Source organism: Schistocerca piceifrons, chromosome 3 (assembly GCF_021461385.2).
Source record: "Schistocerca piceifrons isolate TAMUIC-IGC-003096 chromosome 3, iqSchPice1.1, whole genome shotgun sequence".
NCBI classification, from domain to species: Eukaryota; Metazoa; Arthropoda; class Insecta; order Orthoptera; family Acrididae; genus Schistocerca; species Schistocerca piceifrons.
Genome location: NC_060140.1, coordinates 636,771,073 through 636,790,245, shown reverse-complemented (window position 1 = coordinate 636,790,245; position 19,173 = coordinate 636,771,073). Strand labels below are relative to the sequence as shown.

General features: G+C 41.0%; 1 protein-coding gene across 1 annotated transcript in view; it reads left to right on the top strand.

Annotated features, from left to right (window-relative positions):
• Positions 1-19,173, top strand: part of LOC124789541 (death-associated protein kinase dapk-1-like) — a 248,001-nt gene that overhangs the window by 46,367 nt on the left and 182,461 nt on the right. The window contains exon 4 of the mRNA XM_047256938.1: positions 11,874-12,074. Within this exon, the coding sequence (XP_047112894.1) occupies positions 11,874-12,074 (201 nt within the window). The remainder of the gene's footprint in view (positions 1-11,873; positions 12,075-19,173) is intronic.

Sequence of the window (19,173 nt, the reverse complement as noted above, 5' to 3'; positions counted from 1 at the left end):
TGCAGAGGACAGGTTAGGGTAATGTTGTAGGGACTTGAGGAAAGGTTATGAAGCAATGCTGGATGTGTCTTGTCAAATCTTGCTGATGCAGTCCCCAACAATCAGTCTTTCCTTCTTATCCCGTACAATAAGTATCCCCTGACACGAGGGTCTGGGTGACTTCCCGATATCTACCCCTTTTCCTAGACCTCACCACTACTTTTCCTTCACCCTTCTTACTTCCCCTTCAACCCTTCTGCCTGAAGAAGGAGCCACTGGTTCCAAAAGCTTACCAATCACAACAGTCTTTTCTGTGTGTGTTCTGCTGCCACTTGGTGAGTAGATTTTTTTATCTGTAATTAAATAATCCACCCCCCCCCCCCCCCCTCCTCCCATGAACCATGGACCCTGCCATTGGTGGGGAGGCTTGCATGCCTCAGCGATACAGATAGCTGTAGGTGCAACCATAATGGAGGGGTATCTGTTGAGAAGCCAGACAAATGTGTGGTTCCTGAAGAGGGGCAGCAGCATTTTCAGTAGTTGCAGGGGCAATAGTCTGGATGATTGACTGATCTGGACTTTTAACGTTAACCAAAACGGCCTTGTTGTACTGGTACTGCAAAACGCTGAAAGCAGGGGGAAAGTACAGCCATCATTTTTTCCGAGGGCATGCAGCTTTACTGTATTGTCAAATGATGATGGTGTCCTCTTGGGTAAAATATTGCGGAGGTAAAATAGTCCCCCATTCAGATCTCTGGGCAGGGACTACTCAGGAGGACACTGTTATCAGGAGAAACAAAACTGGCGTTCTATGGATCGGAGCGTGGAATGTCAGATCCCTTAATTGGGCAAATAGGTTAGAAAATTTTAAAAGGGAATTAGTGAAGTTTGTTGGCAGGGGGAAGAAGACTTCTGGTCAGGTGTATACTGGGATATAAATACAAACTCAGATAGAGATAATGCAGGAGTAGGTTTAATAATGAGAAAAAAAAAAAAAAAATAGGAGCATGGGTAAGCTACTGGGAACAGCATAGTGAACGCATTATTGTAGCCAAGATGAACACAAAGCCCACGCTTACTACAGTACTACAAGTTTATATGCCAACTAACTCTGCAGATGACAAAGAGATGGAATAAATGTGTGATGAGATGAAAGAAATCATTCAGATTGTGAAGGGAGACGAAAATTTAATAGTAATTGGGGACTGGAATTCGATTGTAGGAAAAGGAAGAGAAGGAAAAGTAGCAGGTGAATATGGAATGGGGGTAAGGAATGAAAGAGGAAGCCGCATGGTAGAATTTTGCATCATGCATAACTTAATCATAGTTAACACTTAGTTTAAGAATCATGAAAGAAGGTTGTATATGTGGAAGAGGCCTGCAGACACTGGAAGGTTTCAGATAGATTGTATAATGGTAAGACGGAGATTTAGGAACCAGGTTTTAAATTGTAAGAAATTTCCAGGGGCAGATGTGGACTCTGACCAAAATTTATTGGTTATGAACTGTAGACTAAAACTCAAGAAACTGTAAAAAGGTGGGAATTAAAAGAAATGGGACCTGGATAAACTGAAAGAACCTGAAGTTGTAGACAGTTTCAGAGAGATCATTAGGGAACGACTGATGAATGGTGGAAAGAAATTTGGTAGGAGAAGAATGGGTAGCTTTGAGAGATGAAATAGTGAAGGCAATACAGGATCAAGTAGGTAAAAAGATGAGGGCTAGTAGAAATCCTTGGGTAACAGGAGAGATATTGAATTTAATTGATGAAAGGAGAAAATATAAAAATGCAGTAAATGAAGCAGGCAAAAAGGAATACAAACGTCTCAAAAATGAGATTGTCAGGAAGTGCAAAATGGCTAAGCAGGGATGGCTAGAGGACAAATGTAAGGATGTAGAGGCATAAGTCGCTGGGGGTAAGATAGATACTGTCTACAGGAAAATTAAAGAAACCTTTGGAGAAACAAGACCCACTTGTATGAATCTCAAGAGCTCAAATGGAAATCCAGTTCTAAGCAAAGAAGGGAAAGCAGAAAGGTGGAAGGAGTGTATAGAGGGTCTATACAAGGGCGATGTACTTGAGGACAATATTATGGAAATGTAAGAGGACAAAAGGTGAAGATGAAATGGGAAATATGAAACAGGGTTGAGACAGGGAGATTGTTTATCACCATTGCTATTCAATTGTGCTCTTGAATATGTAATGAGAGAATGGTACAAGGAAAATCCTATGAATATTAAAATTGGAACTAAGAAAGATAAAATAAACCTAAATTGCTTGGGATTTGCTGATGACCTAGCATTACTAGCTAATAATATTCAGGAAGCCACGAAACAAATAACAAGCTTACAAAATATAGCACAAAAATTAGGACTCCAGATATCATTTGAAAAGACTGAAATAATGGTAACGGATCCACTTGTAATAGATCACATCACAGTGGACAATAGGGAAATTAAAATAGTGAAACAATTTAAATACCTGGGTGAAATTATAACACATAAATTGGACGAGAAACCTGCATGGCAAGCAAGAACTAATAAAATGATAAAAGCTCAAAAACTAACATGGTCTACGTACAATAAAAAATGTCTATCAATTAAAACAAAATTAAAACATTACAAGACGGTGGTTCAACCAGAGGTTACATACGGAAGTGAAACTCTTTTTAAAGTCACCCAGAAAAACAGAATTGACAAAATTTTAAAAGTGGAGAGAAGAATTGCTAGAACATGCATAAATAAGAAATATCAAAAAGCTGGGCAATGGCGGATAGTTCCAAATGAAGTGGTATACAGAGAACTGGAGCCCATCACTGATACTATACGAAAGAAAAGGATCTCTTTTTGTGGTCACATTCTGAGGACACCAGAAACCAGATTATCATGGAAAATTTTTGAGAAACTCTGGAATTTGAAACAACAAGGAGGATGGCTTAAGGAAATAAGAGAGGATATGGAAGAACTGGAAATAACTCTGGATGATTTGCAGAACAAAACGCCAAATTTAAAGAAGTTGAGGGACACAGAAATAAGATTTAAACCAAAAATTGACAAACGACATACAATGAAAAGGGTATTTACAGATAAGGAACGACGAAAAGCATCGGAACGAATGAAGAGATACTGGGCCACTCGGAAGGGGAAAATACCAAAGAAGAGGACCAGAAATGATTGACTGAAGTGGTCCAATGAGGCCGTAAAAGCAGAAGAAGAAGAAGAGTTTGACATTGCACTGAAAGACATGAGTCGAAACAAGGTCCCAGGAGTAGACAACATTCTATTAAAACTACTGATAGCTTTGGGAGAGCCAGCCCTGACAAAACTCTACCACCTGGTGAGCAAGATGTATGAGACGGGCGAAATACCCTCAGACTTCATGAAGAATATAATAATTTCAATCCCAAAGAAAGGTGTTGACATGTGTGAAAATTACTGAACTACCAGTTTAATAAGTCACAGCTGCAAAACACCAACACGAATTTTTTACAGACAAGTGGAAAAACTGGTAGAAGCCAGCCTCAGGAAAGATCATTTTGGATTCTGTAGAAATGTTGGAACACGTGAGGCAATACCGGCCCTACGACTTATCTTGGAAGATAGATTAAGGAAAGGCAAATTTACGTTTGTAGCATTTGTAGACTTAGAGATAGATTTTGACAGTGTTGACTGAAATAATCTATTTCAAATTCTGTAGGTGGCAGGGGTCAAATACAGGGAACGAAAGGCTATTTACAATCTGTACACGTATTAGATGGCAGTTACAAAAGTTGAGGGGCATAAAAGGGAAGAAGTGGTCGGGAAGGCAGTGAGACAGGGTTGTCGCCTCTCCCCGATGTTATTCAATCTGTATATTGAGCAAGCAGTAAAGGAAACAAAAGAAAAATTAGGAGTAGGAATTAATATCCATGTAGAAGAAATAAAAACTTTGAGTTTTGCCGATGACATTGTAATTCTGTTAGAGACAGTAAAGGACCTGGAAGAGCAGTTCAACAGAATGGACAGTGTCTTGAAAGGAGGGTATAAGATGAACAACAACAAAAGCAAAACAAGGATAATGGAATGTATTCGAATTAAATCAGGTGATGGTGTGGGAATTAGATTATGAAATGAGACACTTAAAGTAGTAGATGAGTTTTGCAATTTGGGCAGCAAAATAACTGGGGATGGTTGAAGTAGAGAGGATATAAAATGTAGACTGGTGATGGCATTTCTGAAGAAGAGAAATTTGTTAACATCGATTATAGATCTGAGTGTCAGGAAGTCTTTTCTAAAAGTATTTCTATGGATTGTAGCCATATATGGATGTGAAACATGGAGGATAAACAGTTTATAGAAAAAGAGAATAGAAGCTTTTAAAATGTCCTGCTACAGAAGAATGCTGAAGATTAGATGGATAGATCATATAGCTAATGATGAGGTACTGAATAGAATTGGGGAGAAAAATTTGTGGCACAACCTGACAAGAAGGGATCGGTTGCTAGGACACATTCTGAGGCATCAAGGAATCACCAATTTAGTATTAGAGGGAAACATGGAGGGTAAAAATTGTAGAGGGAGACCAAGAGATAAATACACTAAGCAGATTCAGAAGGATGTAGGTTGCAGTAGTTACTCAGAGATGAAGAGGCTTGCACAGGATAGAGCAACATGGAGAGCTGCACCAAACCAGTCTTCGACTGAAGACCATAACAACAGCAACAACAGCATCAACAACATGAGGTGCAATCAAGAACTACTAGGATTTTTTTTTTTTTTGTAAAGAATCTTTATTTATTTGTCAGCATCAACTTTTTTCTCCATTCAAAGCAATCCCCCCCCCCCGATATAAAACTCTTTTGCCAGCCCTTTTTTTGGTCTGGGGAGCACTTCTTTTCTTTAACTCCTTTTTCGTTATGGTGTTCATATTCTTCAGAGATTCTGTTTTTATGTCACCAATGGTGGCAAAATGGTGTCCTTTCATGATTCTCTTGAAGCCTCAAGAATTGAAAGAAGTCACAGCGTGCCACGTTCAATGAATACACTGGCTGAGGCTAAATAACAGTTTTGTTTTTTACCAAAAAATCGCAAACAACCATTGAGAAGTGAATGGGAGCATTATCGTGATGCAATTTTCGTGAGTGATTTTGCCACAATTGTAGTAGTTTTGTTTGGATTGCTTCATGCAAATGGTGCATAACTAACAAGTAGTATTCCTTATTGACCATACAACCATAAGACAGGAATTCATGATGCATTGTCCCATCGCTATTGAAGAAAACAGTGAGAAGGACCTTCACATGTAATCAAACTTGTCAATTTTTATTTTTTGTCTTGGCTCTTCATGTATTTTCCGTTGGGATTATTGTGACTTGGTTTCAATATCATACTAATATACCCATGTTTCGTCTCCTGTTGTAACTTTCTTTAAAATTTGTGTATAGTTGTCAGCTCATTCACCAATTCCTGAGCAACATGTATATGATGTCGTTTTTGGTTGAAATTCAACAGTTTTGGAACGAACTTTGCTGCTTCATGTTTTAATCCCAAAACATCTGAAAAAATTGCTTGTCATGAGCCAAAAGATATGCAACCTCTCTGATGGTTATTCTTTACTTCTTCCACATTGTTGTCAGTAATTGACGTGCTAGGGCACCCAGGCTGGTCGTCATTTTCAACATCTTCTCAACCATCTTTTAAATGTTTGTGTTACTTGCAAACTATTGTCTTACTCATAGTAGATTAACCAAAAGCCACAGTCATCATTTTGAATGCAGTGCTGCACGTTATTCCATTGTTTATGCAAAATCTAATGCCAATTCTTCGACCCGCATTCTTTGAAAGTAAAAATTTTTCTGAACGTCAAAAACACTTGTATCCTTGTGTACTGTCAGCAATAAACTAAATAAAGTTAAAAATCTTCTCGGTTGTTAAGCTGCATCATATTTCTTGAAATATGCGACCTTCTTCAGGGTCTTGTGGTGTCTACAGTAGATAGGGCCCAATCTACAGTGGACACCACAGGATGATCCACTGTAGATTGGGCCCATTCTACAGCGGCCACCACAAGATCCTGAAGAAAATTCCAGCAGAGACATTGAAATGTCGATTGTGTGAAGAAATATGACGAGGCCGAACAATTCAGAAGATTTTAACTTCAGTGACAATTGACATGGAAGAAGCATGCAGACTCACATAAAGAAACTAAATATTCAAAAAAGCTGAAAATGCAAACATAAATGAAGAACATGTGTACTAATAAGATAAAAAAATCGGAAAATCAGATGTATAAAGCCCATTGAATTAAAAAATTCCCATTACTTTTTGGTCACACCTCATGTTGTTTAGATAGATTTTTAAAGCAATTGCTTTGTGTGTTTTTGTTGTGTATATTTGAGTTACTGTGTTGATTAAGGCTTCCAAGTAGTCGTCTTCTCCAAGTTCAACGTTACAGAATGAGCAACTGATTTCAACAGGCCTGTACTGGTATTGAAGATCATGTGTGTTAAATATTTCATTAAACTGCCATCACAGTTGTAAACATGACGAAAGTGCACATCACATTACTAGATAGTAACCACGTGAAGGGATATTTAGTAGCTCACATAATAAGCTTATGAATAGAGGGAGTGCAATACATTTTACATGAACAATTAACTTTGAGTTACCATTTCGTAATACAGTATGTGTTCCACATCTTACCAGATGTGGTGAAATGTGCTTCTTTATTGTTAACAGTTCAGAAGTACACTGCAAAACTTCAGCCACAGATGTAAACATGGGAAAAATGTGCAGTTGAATTGTCGACCCTTCACTCACATCTCCAGGCTGCATTGGCTTCCACCACACAGCTTGAAGCTGCTGCCTAGGGGCATCACTGTGGGGAGTCAGACGCGGGGATGCAAGGGACTTCAAGCACGTCCTATGTGTCCCATGGTCAGTCCACTACTGTGGTCGCCCTGGGTACTGGCTGCCCTGAGGTTGGCCCCTCACCCATGGCCGAGTGGGAGATCATTCCAAAGTCTAGCAGGCAGCGAAAAGCTTTCTGAGGGGCCGATCGTAGGGCCTCCTCAGTTCATTTGATGATCAGGTTTTGGGCATTGTCTGTGACTGACAATGTCTCTGAGCTGGATGCAGTCGTTCACCCTGTTCCAGAGGAAGCTTCTCGGCCCGCAAGATCTGGGCATTCACAGAGGGTGGGTTTGCTGGTAGTTGGGAGCTCCAATGTTAGGCGTGTAATGGAGCCCCTTAGGAACATGGCTGCCAAGGAGGGGAAGGAAGCCAGTGTACACTCTGTGTGCGTACCAGGGGGAGTCATTCCGGATGTGGAAAGGCTGCTTCCAGATGCCATGAAGAGTATAGGGTGCAGCCAACTGCAGGTGGTGGCTCATGTCGGTACCAATGACATACATCACTTTGGATCCGAGGATATTCTCTCTGGTTTCGGGCGGCTAGTGGAAATGGTAAAGACTGTCAGTCTTGCTTGCGAGATTAAGGTTGAGCTCACCATCTGCAGCATCATCGACAGAAGCAACTGTGGTCCTTTGGTGCAGAGCCGAGTGGAGGGTCTGAATCGGAGGCTCAGGCAGTTCCATGACCATGTAGGCTGCAGATTCCTTTACTGGTGCCATTGGGTGGCGGGTTTCTAGGTTCCGCTTAATAGGTCAGGAGTCCACTACACACAGGAAGCAGTTACACGGGTAGCGGGGCTGTATCGAAGAGACTGGGCAATTTTTTATGTTAGAGGGCCTCACACAGAAAGGGCGTCCGCCTGAGAGAGGGCAGGTAAAACACAGTAAGTTACTTGTAGAAACGAGCGGTATTGTTGTTGTAAATTGTCATAGCTGTGTTGGGAAAGAACCAGAGCTCCAAACCCTAATAGAAAATACTGAAGCTCAAATAGAGGTACAGAAAGCTGACTAAAGTCAGAAATAAGTTCAGCAGAAATTTTTTCAAATGATCTAACAGTGTTCAGAAAGGATAGATTCAGTACACTTGGTGATGGACTACTTATTGCTGTCAGAAGTAGTTTGCCTTGTAGTGAAATTGAAGTAGATAGTTCCTCTGAAATAGTGTTGGTAGAAGTTATACTTGACAATCGGACTAAACTATAAATTGGATCGTTTTACCGACCCCCTCCCCCCCGACTCAGAAGATACAGTTGCTGAACAGTTCGAAGACAACTTGAGTCTCATTTCAAATAGGTATCCCACTCATACAATTATAGTCGGTGGTGACTTTAATCTACCCTCAATATGCTGGAAAAATGATATGTTTAAAGCCGGCGACAGGCATAAAACATCATCCAAAATTTTACTGAATGCTTTCTCAGAAAATTATTTTGAACAATTAGTTAATGAGCCCACTTAAAACGTAAATGGTTGCAAAAGCATACTTGACCTCTTAGCAACAAATAATCTTGGACAAATAGAGAGTTTCGTGATGAATACAGGGATTAGTGACCATAAGGCAGTAGCTGCTATGCTGAATACCGTAACTTCTACTAGCATCAAAAAGAAATGCAAAGTATATCTATTAAAAAAAAAAACTGATAAAAATGCTCTTAACACCATTTTAAGAGACAATCTGCACTCCTTCCGATCTGAACATGTAAGTGCAGAAAAGTTGTGGAATGATTACATAGAGATAGTATCAACAGCAATTGAGAGATATATACCTCATAAATTAATAAGTGGTGGTACTGAACCCCCATGGTACACAAAATGGATCAGATCTCTGTTGCAGAAGCAGAAAAACCAGCATGCCAAATTTAAAAGAAGCAAAATCCCCAAGACTGGCAAAGTTTTGCAGAAGTTTGAAATATGGCATGTACTTCAATGTGAGATGCTTTCAGTAATTTCCACAATGAAACTCTGTCTCAAAATCTGGCAGAAAACCCAAAGAGATTCTGGTCATACGTAAAGCACACCAATGGCAAGACGCAATCAATGTAGTGACTTGGTAATACAGCCAAGCCACTCGGAGGTAGCCGAAAGGCACGCGTTTAGCTCACGCAGACTGGCGTGAGGTCTGGAACAGGACAATGTCTTGAGAATTGCAAATAAAGTACGAAGATCTTGGAACACTTAACTTTAATCCATAATTGGAGAACATCGCTCTTGTTGATACATTAATATAATCTCAATATAACTGGTAATGGCGCTTTGCTAGGTCGTAGCAAATGACGTAGCTGAAGGCTATGCTAACTATCGTCTCGGCAAATGAGAGCGTATTTGTCAGTGTAGCATCGCTAGCAAAGTCGGCTGTACAACTGTGGCGAGTGCTAGGACGTCTCTCTAGACCTGCCGTGTGGCGGCGCTCGGTCTACAATCACTGACAGTGGCGACACGTGGGTCCGGCGTATACTAATGGACCGCGGCCGATTTAAAGGCTACCACCTAGCAAGTGTGGTGTCTGGCGGTGACACCACAATCAATACCTTCACTGCGCGATAACAATGGTGAAGTCACTGATGACAGTGCCACTAAAGCAGAGTTATTAAACATGGTTTTCTGAAACTCCTTCACCAAAGAAGACAAAGTAAATATTCCTGACATCCAATCGAGAACAACTGCCAAGATCAGAAACATAGAAGTAGATATCATTGGTGTCACAAAGCAGCTTAAATCAGTTAATAAAGGCAAGGCTTCTGGTCCAGATTGTATACCAGTCAGGTTTCTCTCAGAGAATGCTGATACAATAGCTCCATATTTAGCAATTACACACAGAAGCTTGCCCACTGAAATATCCGAACCTAAAGACTGGAAAATTACTCAAGTCACACACCAGTACCCAAAAAGGGAAGTAGGAGTAATCCGTTGAATTACCGGCCCATATCACTAATGTTGATTTGCAGTAGGATTTTGGAACATATACTGTATTTGAACATTATGAAGTACCTCGTAGAAAATGATTTATTGACACATAGTCAGCACGGGTTCAGAAAATATCGTTCTTATGAAACACAACTAGCTCTTTATACTCGTGAAGTAATGAGTGTTATCGACAGTGGATGTCAAATTGATTCCATATTTTTAGATTTCATTATGGCTTTCAACACCGTTCCTCACAAGCGTTTTCTAACCAAAATCCTTGCCTATGGAATATCACCTCAGTTGTGTGACTAGATTCGTGATTTCCTGTCAGAAAAGTCACAGTTCTTAGTAATAGATGGGAAGCCATCAAATAAAACAGAAGTAATATCAGGCGTTCTCCAAGGAATTGTTATAGGCCCTCTATTGTTCCTGATTTATATTAACGACATAGGAGAAGACCTCAGTAGCCGTCTTGGATTGTTGGCAAATGATGCTGTTATTTACCATCGTGTAAAGTCATCAGATGACCAAAATTAATTGCAAAATGATTTAGATAAGATATCTGCATGCTGCAAAAAGTGCCAGTTGCCCCTGAATAAAGAAACGTTTGAAGTTATTCACATGAGTACTAAAAGAAATTCGCTGAATTTCGTTTACGCGATAAGTCACACTAATCTTAAGGCTGTAAGTTCAACTAAATACTTGGGGGTTACAGTTACAAATACCCTAAATTGAAATGGTCACATAGATAATGTTGTGAGTAGAGCAAACCAAAGACTGTGATTCATTGGCAGAACATTTAGAAGGTGCAACAGATCTACTAAAGAGACTGCTTATACCGTGCTTGTCTGCCCTGTTCTGGAGTATTGCAGTGTGGTGCGGGAACCACATCAGATGGGACTGATGGATGATATCAAAAAAGTACAAAGAAGAGTAGCTCATTTTGTATTATCACAAAGTAGGGGAGATAGTGCCACAGACAAGATATGTGAAGTGGAGTGGCAATCATTAAAACAAAGGCGTTTTTCATTGTGAGGTGATCTTCTTATGAAATTTCAATCACCAGTTTTCTCCTCCGATTGTGAAAACATTCTGATGGCACCCACCTACATAGGAAGAAATGATCATCACGATAAAATAAGAGAAATCAGGGCTCGCACAGAAAAATTTATAGTGCTTGTTTTTCCTGCGCGTTGTTAGAGAGTGGAATGGTAGAGAGACAGCTTGAAGGTGGTTCATTGAACCCTCTGCCAGTCACTTTATTGTGAATAGCAGAGTAACCACATAGATGTAGATGTAGGAGAATCAGTTATTAAAAGTGTATGGATTGCTGACACCATAGGTAAATCAGAAAAATTGCTAAAATATGACTAGATAGATAAGAAAATCTCCTCACCAAGCAGTGGCAGGAGAAAATACATGTAAAGGTTAAAGAAATATGCAAGCTTTTGGAGCCAGTGGGCTGCTCCTTCTTTGAAAAGGATTGAAGGTGAAGGAAGAGGGATGAAGGAGAACGACTGGAAAGGTTTAGGAAATGGGAGGGACTACTCTGTCTCATCCTGTATTCCAGAATGAGATTTTCACTCTGCAGCGGAGTGTATGCTGATATGAAACTTCCTGGCAGATTAAAACTGTGTGCAGAAGTAAAGCTGTGAGGACGGGGCGTGAGTTGTGTTTGGGTAGCTCAGTTCATAGAGCACTTGCCCGCGAAAGGCAAAGGTCCTGAGTTCGAGTCTCGGTCCACCACACAGTTTTAATCTGCCAGGAAGTTTCATCCTGTATTGTTGCACACAGAAGGGGGAAATATAAGAAAGATTATGATTATTTACAATACAAAATAAATTTGAATTATTATTTATTTATTAAACTCAAAGAAACATTTTCTATCATTTAGGATGTAATGCAAACCATTGTTTTCTCCTTATTTAAACTTACTTTCTGAATGACAGTTCTTGTCATGCCACTTGTCCTTTTGTGTCTGTCATTTGCCAGACAGAGTGATAAATGTTTACTCTCAGATTTCCGTACATCTGTATTGGGAACTGGAACAATCTACAGCATGACATGAGTTTTATTATATGTGTATTCTCTCATCCACAGGATGGCGGAACAGCATTACATGAAGCAGCATTACATGGCCGTACAACGTGTGTACGTCGACTCATTGCGTGCCCTGACATTTCACTTGATATTCCAGACTGTAATGGCCGAACACCTCTTCATGTGGCTTTGGCCACTGTTCGTGAGGACTGTGCGTTACTGCTCTTGCATGCTGGAGCTGACGTTGATATGTGTGATATGGTAAGACATCTGCTACTAAGGTAATATTTTTTAATTACATGTAATTTTGAGCAGGTATTACATAAATTATAAAGAAACAGTAAGCCTTTTTGTGAAAATATCATTACTGTAACACTTTATTACCAAAGATAGATGAAGAGTATGTCGATTGATTAAAATTGCAGTGGATAAACAGTATAATTGGCTTAAGCTGACTTTAATGAAAGTACTTCTTTTATGTAACAAATCTCTTTATAACATAATTTTAGTACTGTTCTTTATTACTATTCCTAAATGAATCAAATATATTTTAAATTGAATGGTGGTGTGGTTGTTTTTATGTACAATGGCATCAAACTTAAGAGTCCTTTTAGCCCAAAATGGTGTGGATTTTCCAACTTCCTTACCTATAAAAAAATAATAAATCATCATCAGATACATCAGACCATTAAAGGAATTGATTTTCTGATAGTCATATACTCTTCATTGTTGATTATTCAGTGGAACATGATTGATTACTTACTCTTTTGTACTTCAGCCCATGTAGAGCCTGAAATATGCTCACGATTTTTATTTACTTGAATTTGGCATATTTCGTGATAGTACCTTTTCCGTGAAATGTTTACAAGATGATATTAGTCTTGGTTTCAGTTGTCTAGTGGAAGTATGATTCCACGATGCAGTTTCGTCGGCTGCAGAAATGACCTGGTTCAATGTGTTTGCCTCATTTTTGGTGCTCAAATACCATTTCTTCGAATGTGGTTTCTTCTTAAAGTTTATATAAAAAAGGTAGTAAGATAATTCATTTTTTCCTGTTCACTAGCAAATATTTATAACGGCGACCTGCACATTGTTCTACCGTCAACACACACCAAGAGTTCACTGCCGAATGACTACAGTCAAAGACGACTCCAGCGTCAAAGACATTTTACACAACACACAACCTTCCACTAGTAATCAGTCTCTTTGATATTCTTCGTCACATCTACTAATAGTAATCAATAAGCTGTCACTCTCAAAAATATAAGTTAATTAACATAAAATAATGCAAATTACAATAAAAAAATTCTGACAAAAATATAACAAAACATTTACAATTTGGTATCGACAAATCCGGTAGAAAATAACACATCTCCCAGATCCATTACAAGCTTTAGCCTCTCCGACAGTCGCAGCCCTGTCTTAATGATCTGCTTGCCATGTCTTTCTCAGATCATTCTGCACATCATGCAGCCATAGTTTCCATGGTCTTCCTTTGCACCTTCCTTCTGCCACCTGTATTTCCTCTGTAGACCTTCATGACGGATTTCTCCTCTGAAATTCAATCTACATGGCCGAACCATCTTAATCTGTTGCTCTTGATTTCCAAAACTAGGTCATTATAACCATATAGTTCTTCTAATTCTTTGTTGTTGCATATTGTCGATTGCCCTGCCTCACCCATTGCTTCAAAAATCATTCTTGTTGCTTTCCTCTCCAATTTGTCAGGAACTTCTCTTCTGCCACAGTTGTCCACATTTCAAGCCATTCATTACCATCAGCTTTATAAGTGATTGATATATAGTCACCTCCGATTTTCTGCTCAGACTATGTGACTGAATAATCTTAGTTGGGGCCCTGTAAGCTTGATTCCTATGGCAATCCTTGCTTTCATTTCTTCACACATGCTGTTATCATCACATAGCAGCACTCCAAAATTCTGGAAATTCTCACATCTCTCAAAGTTGACTCCATTCAACTGGCATTTGTCTCTAACAGCAGTGTTACTTCTGGGAGCGAAAAGATATTGAGCTTTAATGTTGTTTACTCGGAATCCCAAGATGTCTGCCCCCTTTTCCGATTGCAAAATCCTTCTTCCGGCTCTTTAAGGCTTCAATACAGCTTAGAAACATCATTGGTGTATGCTAGGTTTTCGTTCATTTCATGCCAGTGTGTGTCATTTGTTCCAATCTGATTAGTTTACATGGAAATTCCATGTCTATTTGGGTCTGATACAGACCTTTCCTTTTGATGCTGTCATGAGCCTGTGTAAAATCTACAAAGAGCTGATGCACATCCACATTATATCCATAGCACTTTTTCATAATTAGCTTTACAGTGAAGATACGGTCAGTTGTTGATTACCCTGTAGAAAACTACCATCTTTTCAGCAAGTGGAGCGATCCCATAGCAGTGACTTTGGCTAAGACTTTGTATATAACGAGTAAAGTGATGGAGTGGTAATTTTCACATATTGCTTTGTCCCTCTTCTTAAGAAACAGGCAAATGATGGCCACGTTCTGCTAGTTCAGCTCATAACTCATTGATGGCATCCCAGTTAGGATTTAGATCTTGTGACGGTGGGAGACTACATAAGAATCCTAATGTTTGTGGAATGTTCTTCAAATTGTGCTGACACATCGTAATAACATCAGAGTGTTAGAATTCTTGTTGGAGCTGCAAATCACCTGTGGTTCTTTTGTATGCAAGCAAACAGCAAACAGGTGCACGTAGTCAGACTGTAGCTTGCTGTATCATTTATCATCGAGAGCTGATGTCAGGTGTATCATACACCATTCCTCTCGTCTCATACAGAAGTCCTCTGTATAAGAACATGTATTACTGTTGCCTGAGGAATGTTCTGTTGACAAGCTGGATTCACTGTCTCAGTGACAAGTGTTTCTCCTGTCAATGGTGTGCATCAACTTCTACTGGAACTCATTAGTTCAGATGACCTTTTCCAGTGTTCAAGCAGCTAATGGCAATGTTCCTGCATCCATACCTATTTTTGCGACATGCAGTGAGCATTGTGAGAAGAGGTACATGTGGTGTAGTGGCTTCAGCACCCATTAGTGAGAATGTGATTCTGGATGGTGTGGCTGCTCACTTGTTATTACTGTTAAGCATTGAATTTGGGGGATGGCAGGGGTTACACTGTATTGTGGCATGTTTATCTGCCGTTAGTCTGTAATAGTTGATGATAATCTCTATCACCAGCAATTGACCGTGTCTACAGCGGTTTCCCCAGAACAGAGATGTTTACACTACATGTGTAACGCCAATGGCATCTGAAAAACCCAGTGGCTGTCCAGCAATAGGGATAGAGTTCTCCATGTGTCTGGCACTCATAATGTGATCATAATCAAATGTACTGATATTGTTGGTCTTTCCCATCCTGCAGTTGACTGTCCCAATGCTGACCAGTGCAAGATATGACATCCCAGTCACATAACATACCAACCTACTCTGTTGCCATCTTCACAGTAGCACAAACTGTCAAACACAGCAGCTGTCTCACATACAGTTCATCATGACTGTATACTTTATCTGACAGTCATCATATTCTAGTTCCTGTACTTCTAATACTACATTGAAACAGTATTCCTGTTTAGTAGTTAGTGCTGAAGGACTCATACTGAACAGCAGTTGTGTGCAACATAAAATGTAATCAAAGGGAAAATTTTTAGGTAAAGTATTCACTGCAATAGGGATAACTTGAATAGTCCTGTTGTATTTAAAATATGTTTATTTTCATGCCAATATGATAACCTAACAATGAAAATTCCAGGTAGGAATATCAACCATGTAGGAAAAGATAGATTGCTACTTGTGGTAAAGAATATATGTTAAAAACAAAGATGATGAGACTTACTAAACAAAAGCGCTGGCAGGTCGATAGACACACAAACATACACACAAAATTCAAGCTTTCGCAACAAACAGTTGCGTCATCAGGAAAGAGGGAAGGAGAGGGAAAGACGAAAGGATGTGGGTTTTAAGGGAGAGGGTCAGGAGTCATACTAATCCCGGGATCGGAAAGACTTACCTTAGGGGGAAAAAAGGACAGGTATGCACTCACACACACACACATATCCATCTGCACATACACAGACACAAGCAGACATTTGTAAAGGCAAAGAGTTTGGGCAGAGATGTCAGTCGAGGCGGAAGTAAAGAGGCAAAGATGTTGTTGAAAGACAGGTAGGTATGAGCGGCGGCAACTTGAAATTAGCGGAGGTTGAGGCCTGGAGGATAACGAGAAGAGAGGATATACTAAAGGGCAAGTTCCCATCTCCGGAGTTCTGACAGGTTGGTGTTAGTGGGAAGTATCCAGATAACCCGGACGGTGTAACACTGTGCCAAGATGTGCTGGCTGTGCACCAAGGCATATTTAGCCACAGGTTGATCCTCATTACCAACAAACACTGTCTGCCTGTGTCCATTCATGCGAATGGACAGTTTGTTGCTGGTCATTCCCACATAGAAAGCTTCACAGTGTAGGCAGGTCAGTTGGTAAATCACGTGGGTGCTTTCACACGTGGCTCTTCCTTTGATCGTGTACACCTTCCGGGTTACAGGACTGGAGTAGGTGGTGGTGGGAGGGTGCATGGGACAGGTTTTACACCGGGGGCAGTTACAAGGGTAGGAGCCAGAGGGTAGGGAAGGTGGTTTGGGGATTTCATAGGGATGAACTAAGAGGTTACGAAGGTTAGGTGGATGGCGGAAAGACACTCTTGCTGCAGTGGGGAGGATTTCATGAAGGATGGATCTCATTTCAGGGCAGGGACACCAAAGACATCAAAGACACCAACCACTTTCTTGAACGCCTGGAATCCTTACCCAGTCTGTTACCCCCGGTAACCATCCTTGTAACCATTGATGCCACTTCCTTGTACACAAATATTCCGCACGTCCAGGGCCTCGCTGCGATGGAGCACTTCCTTTCACGCCGATCACCCGCCACCCTACCTAAAACCTCTTTCCTCATTACCTTAGCCAGCTTCATCCTGACCCACAACTTCTTCACTTTTGTTGGCCAGACATACCAACAATTAAAGGGAACAGCCATAGGTACCAGGATGGCCCCCTCGTACACCAACCTATTCATGGGTCGCTTAGAGGAAGCCTTCTTGGTTACACAGGCCTGCCAACCCAAAGTTTGGTACAGATTTATTGATGACATCTTCATGATCTGGACTCACAGTGAAGAAGAACTCCAGAATTTCCTCTCCAACCTCAACTCCTTTGGTTCCATCATATTTACCTGGTCCTACTCCAAATCCCATGCCACTTTCCTTGACATTGACCTCCATCTGTCCAATGGCCAGCTTCACACGTCCGTCCACATCAAACCCACCAACAAGCAACAGTACCTCCAGTATGACAGCTGCCACCCATTCCACATCAAACGGTCCCTTCCCTACAGCCTAGGTCTTCGTGGCAAACGAATCTGCTCCAGTGCGGAATCCCTGAACCATTACACCAACAACCTGAAAACAGCTTTCGCATCCCGCAACTATCCTCCCGACCTGGTACAGAAGCAAATAACCAGAGCCACTTCCTCATCCCCTCAAACCCAGAACCTCCCACAGAAGCACCACAAAAGTGCCCCACTTGTGACAGGATACTTTCCGGGACTGGATCAGACTCAGAATGTGGCTCTCCAGCAGGGATACGACTTCCTCAAATCCTGCCCTGAAATGAGATCCATCCTTCATGAAATCCTCCCCACTCCACCAAGAGTGTCTTTCCGCCATCCACCTAACCTTCGTAACCTTCGTAACCTCTTAGTTCATCCCTATGAAATCCCCAAACCACCTTCCTTACCCTCTGGCTCCTACCCTTGTAACCGCCCCCGGTGTAAAACCTGTCCCATGCACCCTCCCACCACCACCTACTCCAGTTCTGTAACCCGGAAGGTGTACACGTTACCAACTGACCTGCCTACACTGTGAAGCTTTCTATGTGGGAATGACCAGCAACATACTGTCCATTCACTTGAATGGACACAGGCAGACAGTGTTTGTTGGTAATGAGGATCACCCTGTGGCTAAATATGCCTTGGTGCACGGCCAGCGCATCTTGGCACAGTGTTACACCGTCCGGGTTATCTGGATACTTCCCACTAACACCAACCTGTCAGAACTCCGGAGATGGGAACTTGCCCTTTAGTATATCCTCTCTTCTCGTTATCCTCCAGGCCTCAACCTCCGCTAATTTCAAGTTGACGTCGCTCATACCTACCTGTCTTTCAACAACATCTTTGCCTCTTTACTTCCGCCTCGACTGATATCTCCGCCCAAACTCTTTGCCTTTACGAATGTCTGCTTGTGTCTGTGTATGTGCGGATGGATATGTGTGTGTGTGTGTGTGTGTGTGTGTATACCTGTCCTTTTTTCCCCCTAAGGTAAGTCTTTCCACTCCCCGGATTGGAATGACTCCTTACCCTCTCCCTTAAATCCCACATCCTTTCGTCTTTCCCTCTCCTTCCCTCTTTCCTGATGAAGCAACTGTTTGTTGCGAAAGCTTGAATTTTGTGTGTATGTTTGTGTGTCTATCGACCTGCCAGCACTTTTGTTTGGTAAGTCTCATCATCTTTGTTTTTAGATATATTTTTCCCACGTGGAATGTTTCCCTCTATTATAAGGGTATTTGTTAAGTTGCAGACAGGCACAATTAAGACACTTACCTATCCTTTGGCTCACAGCCTTCTTCAGCAAAAGAGAAACACACACCGTTGATAGACACATGCTAGCACATCTCACATACACACATTTGAGTGAGGTGGTGTAGTGGTTAGCACACTGGACTCGCATTCAGAAGTACAAGGTTCAAACACACATCCAGTCATCCTGATTTAGGTTTTCCATGATTTCCCTAAATCGCTTCAAGCAAATGCCGGGATGGTTCCTTTGAAAGGGCACAGCTGATTTCCTTCCCCATCCTTCCCTAATCAGAGCTTGCGCTCCATCTCTAATGACCTTGTTGTCGATGGGACGTTAAACCCTAATTTCCTCCTCCACACACAACTGCCAACTCCGGCAGCTTTGCCACAGTGCCAGAAGGCGCAAGCTGCTGTAATTAGCAGTTGTGTATGCATGAGGTGTGCTGGCTTGTGTGTATGAGTGGTGTGTGTTACTCTTTTACTGATGAAGGCTGTGGCTGAAAGCTTTAGGCAGATGTCTTTTAATTGTGCCTGCCAGCATCTTAATGTGTATAGTAAGTAGCAATCTATCTTTTTGAACATTGTCAGTAGGATAATCTTTATGGCCGAAGAGTTACTTTCTGTAACATTGTAAATATTTGTAAACTGCGTCAGTAAAAGAATTTCAATGTTCACTAATTGTAAAGGATGCTGTAT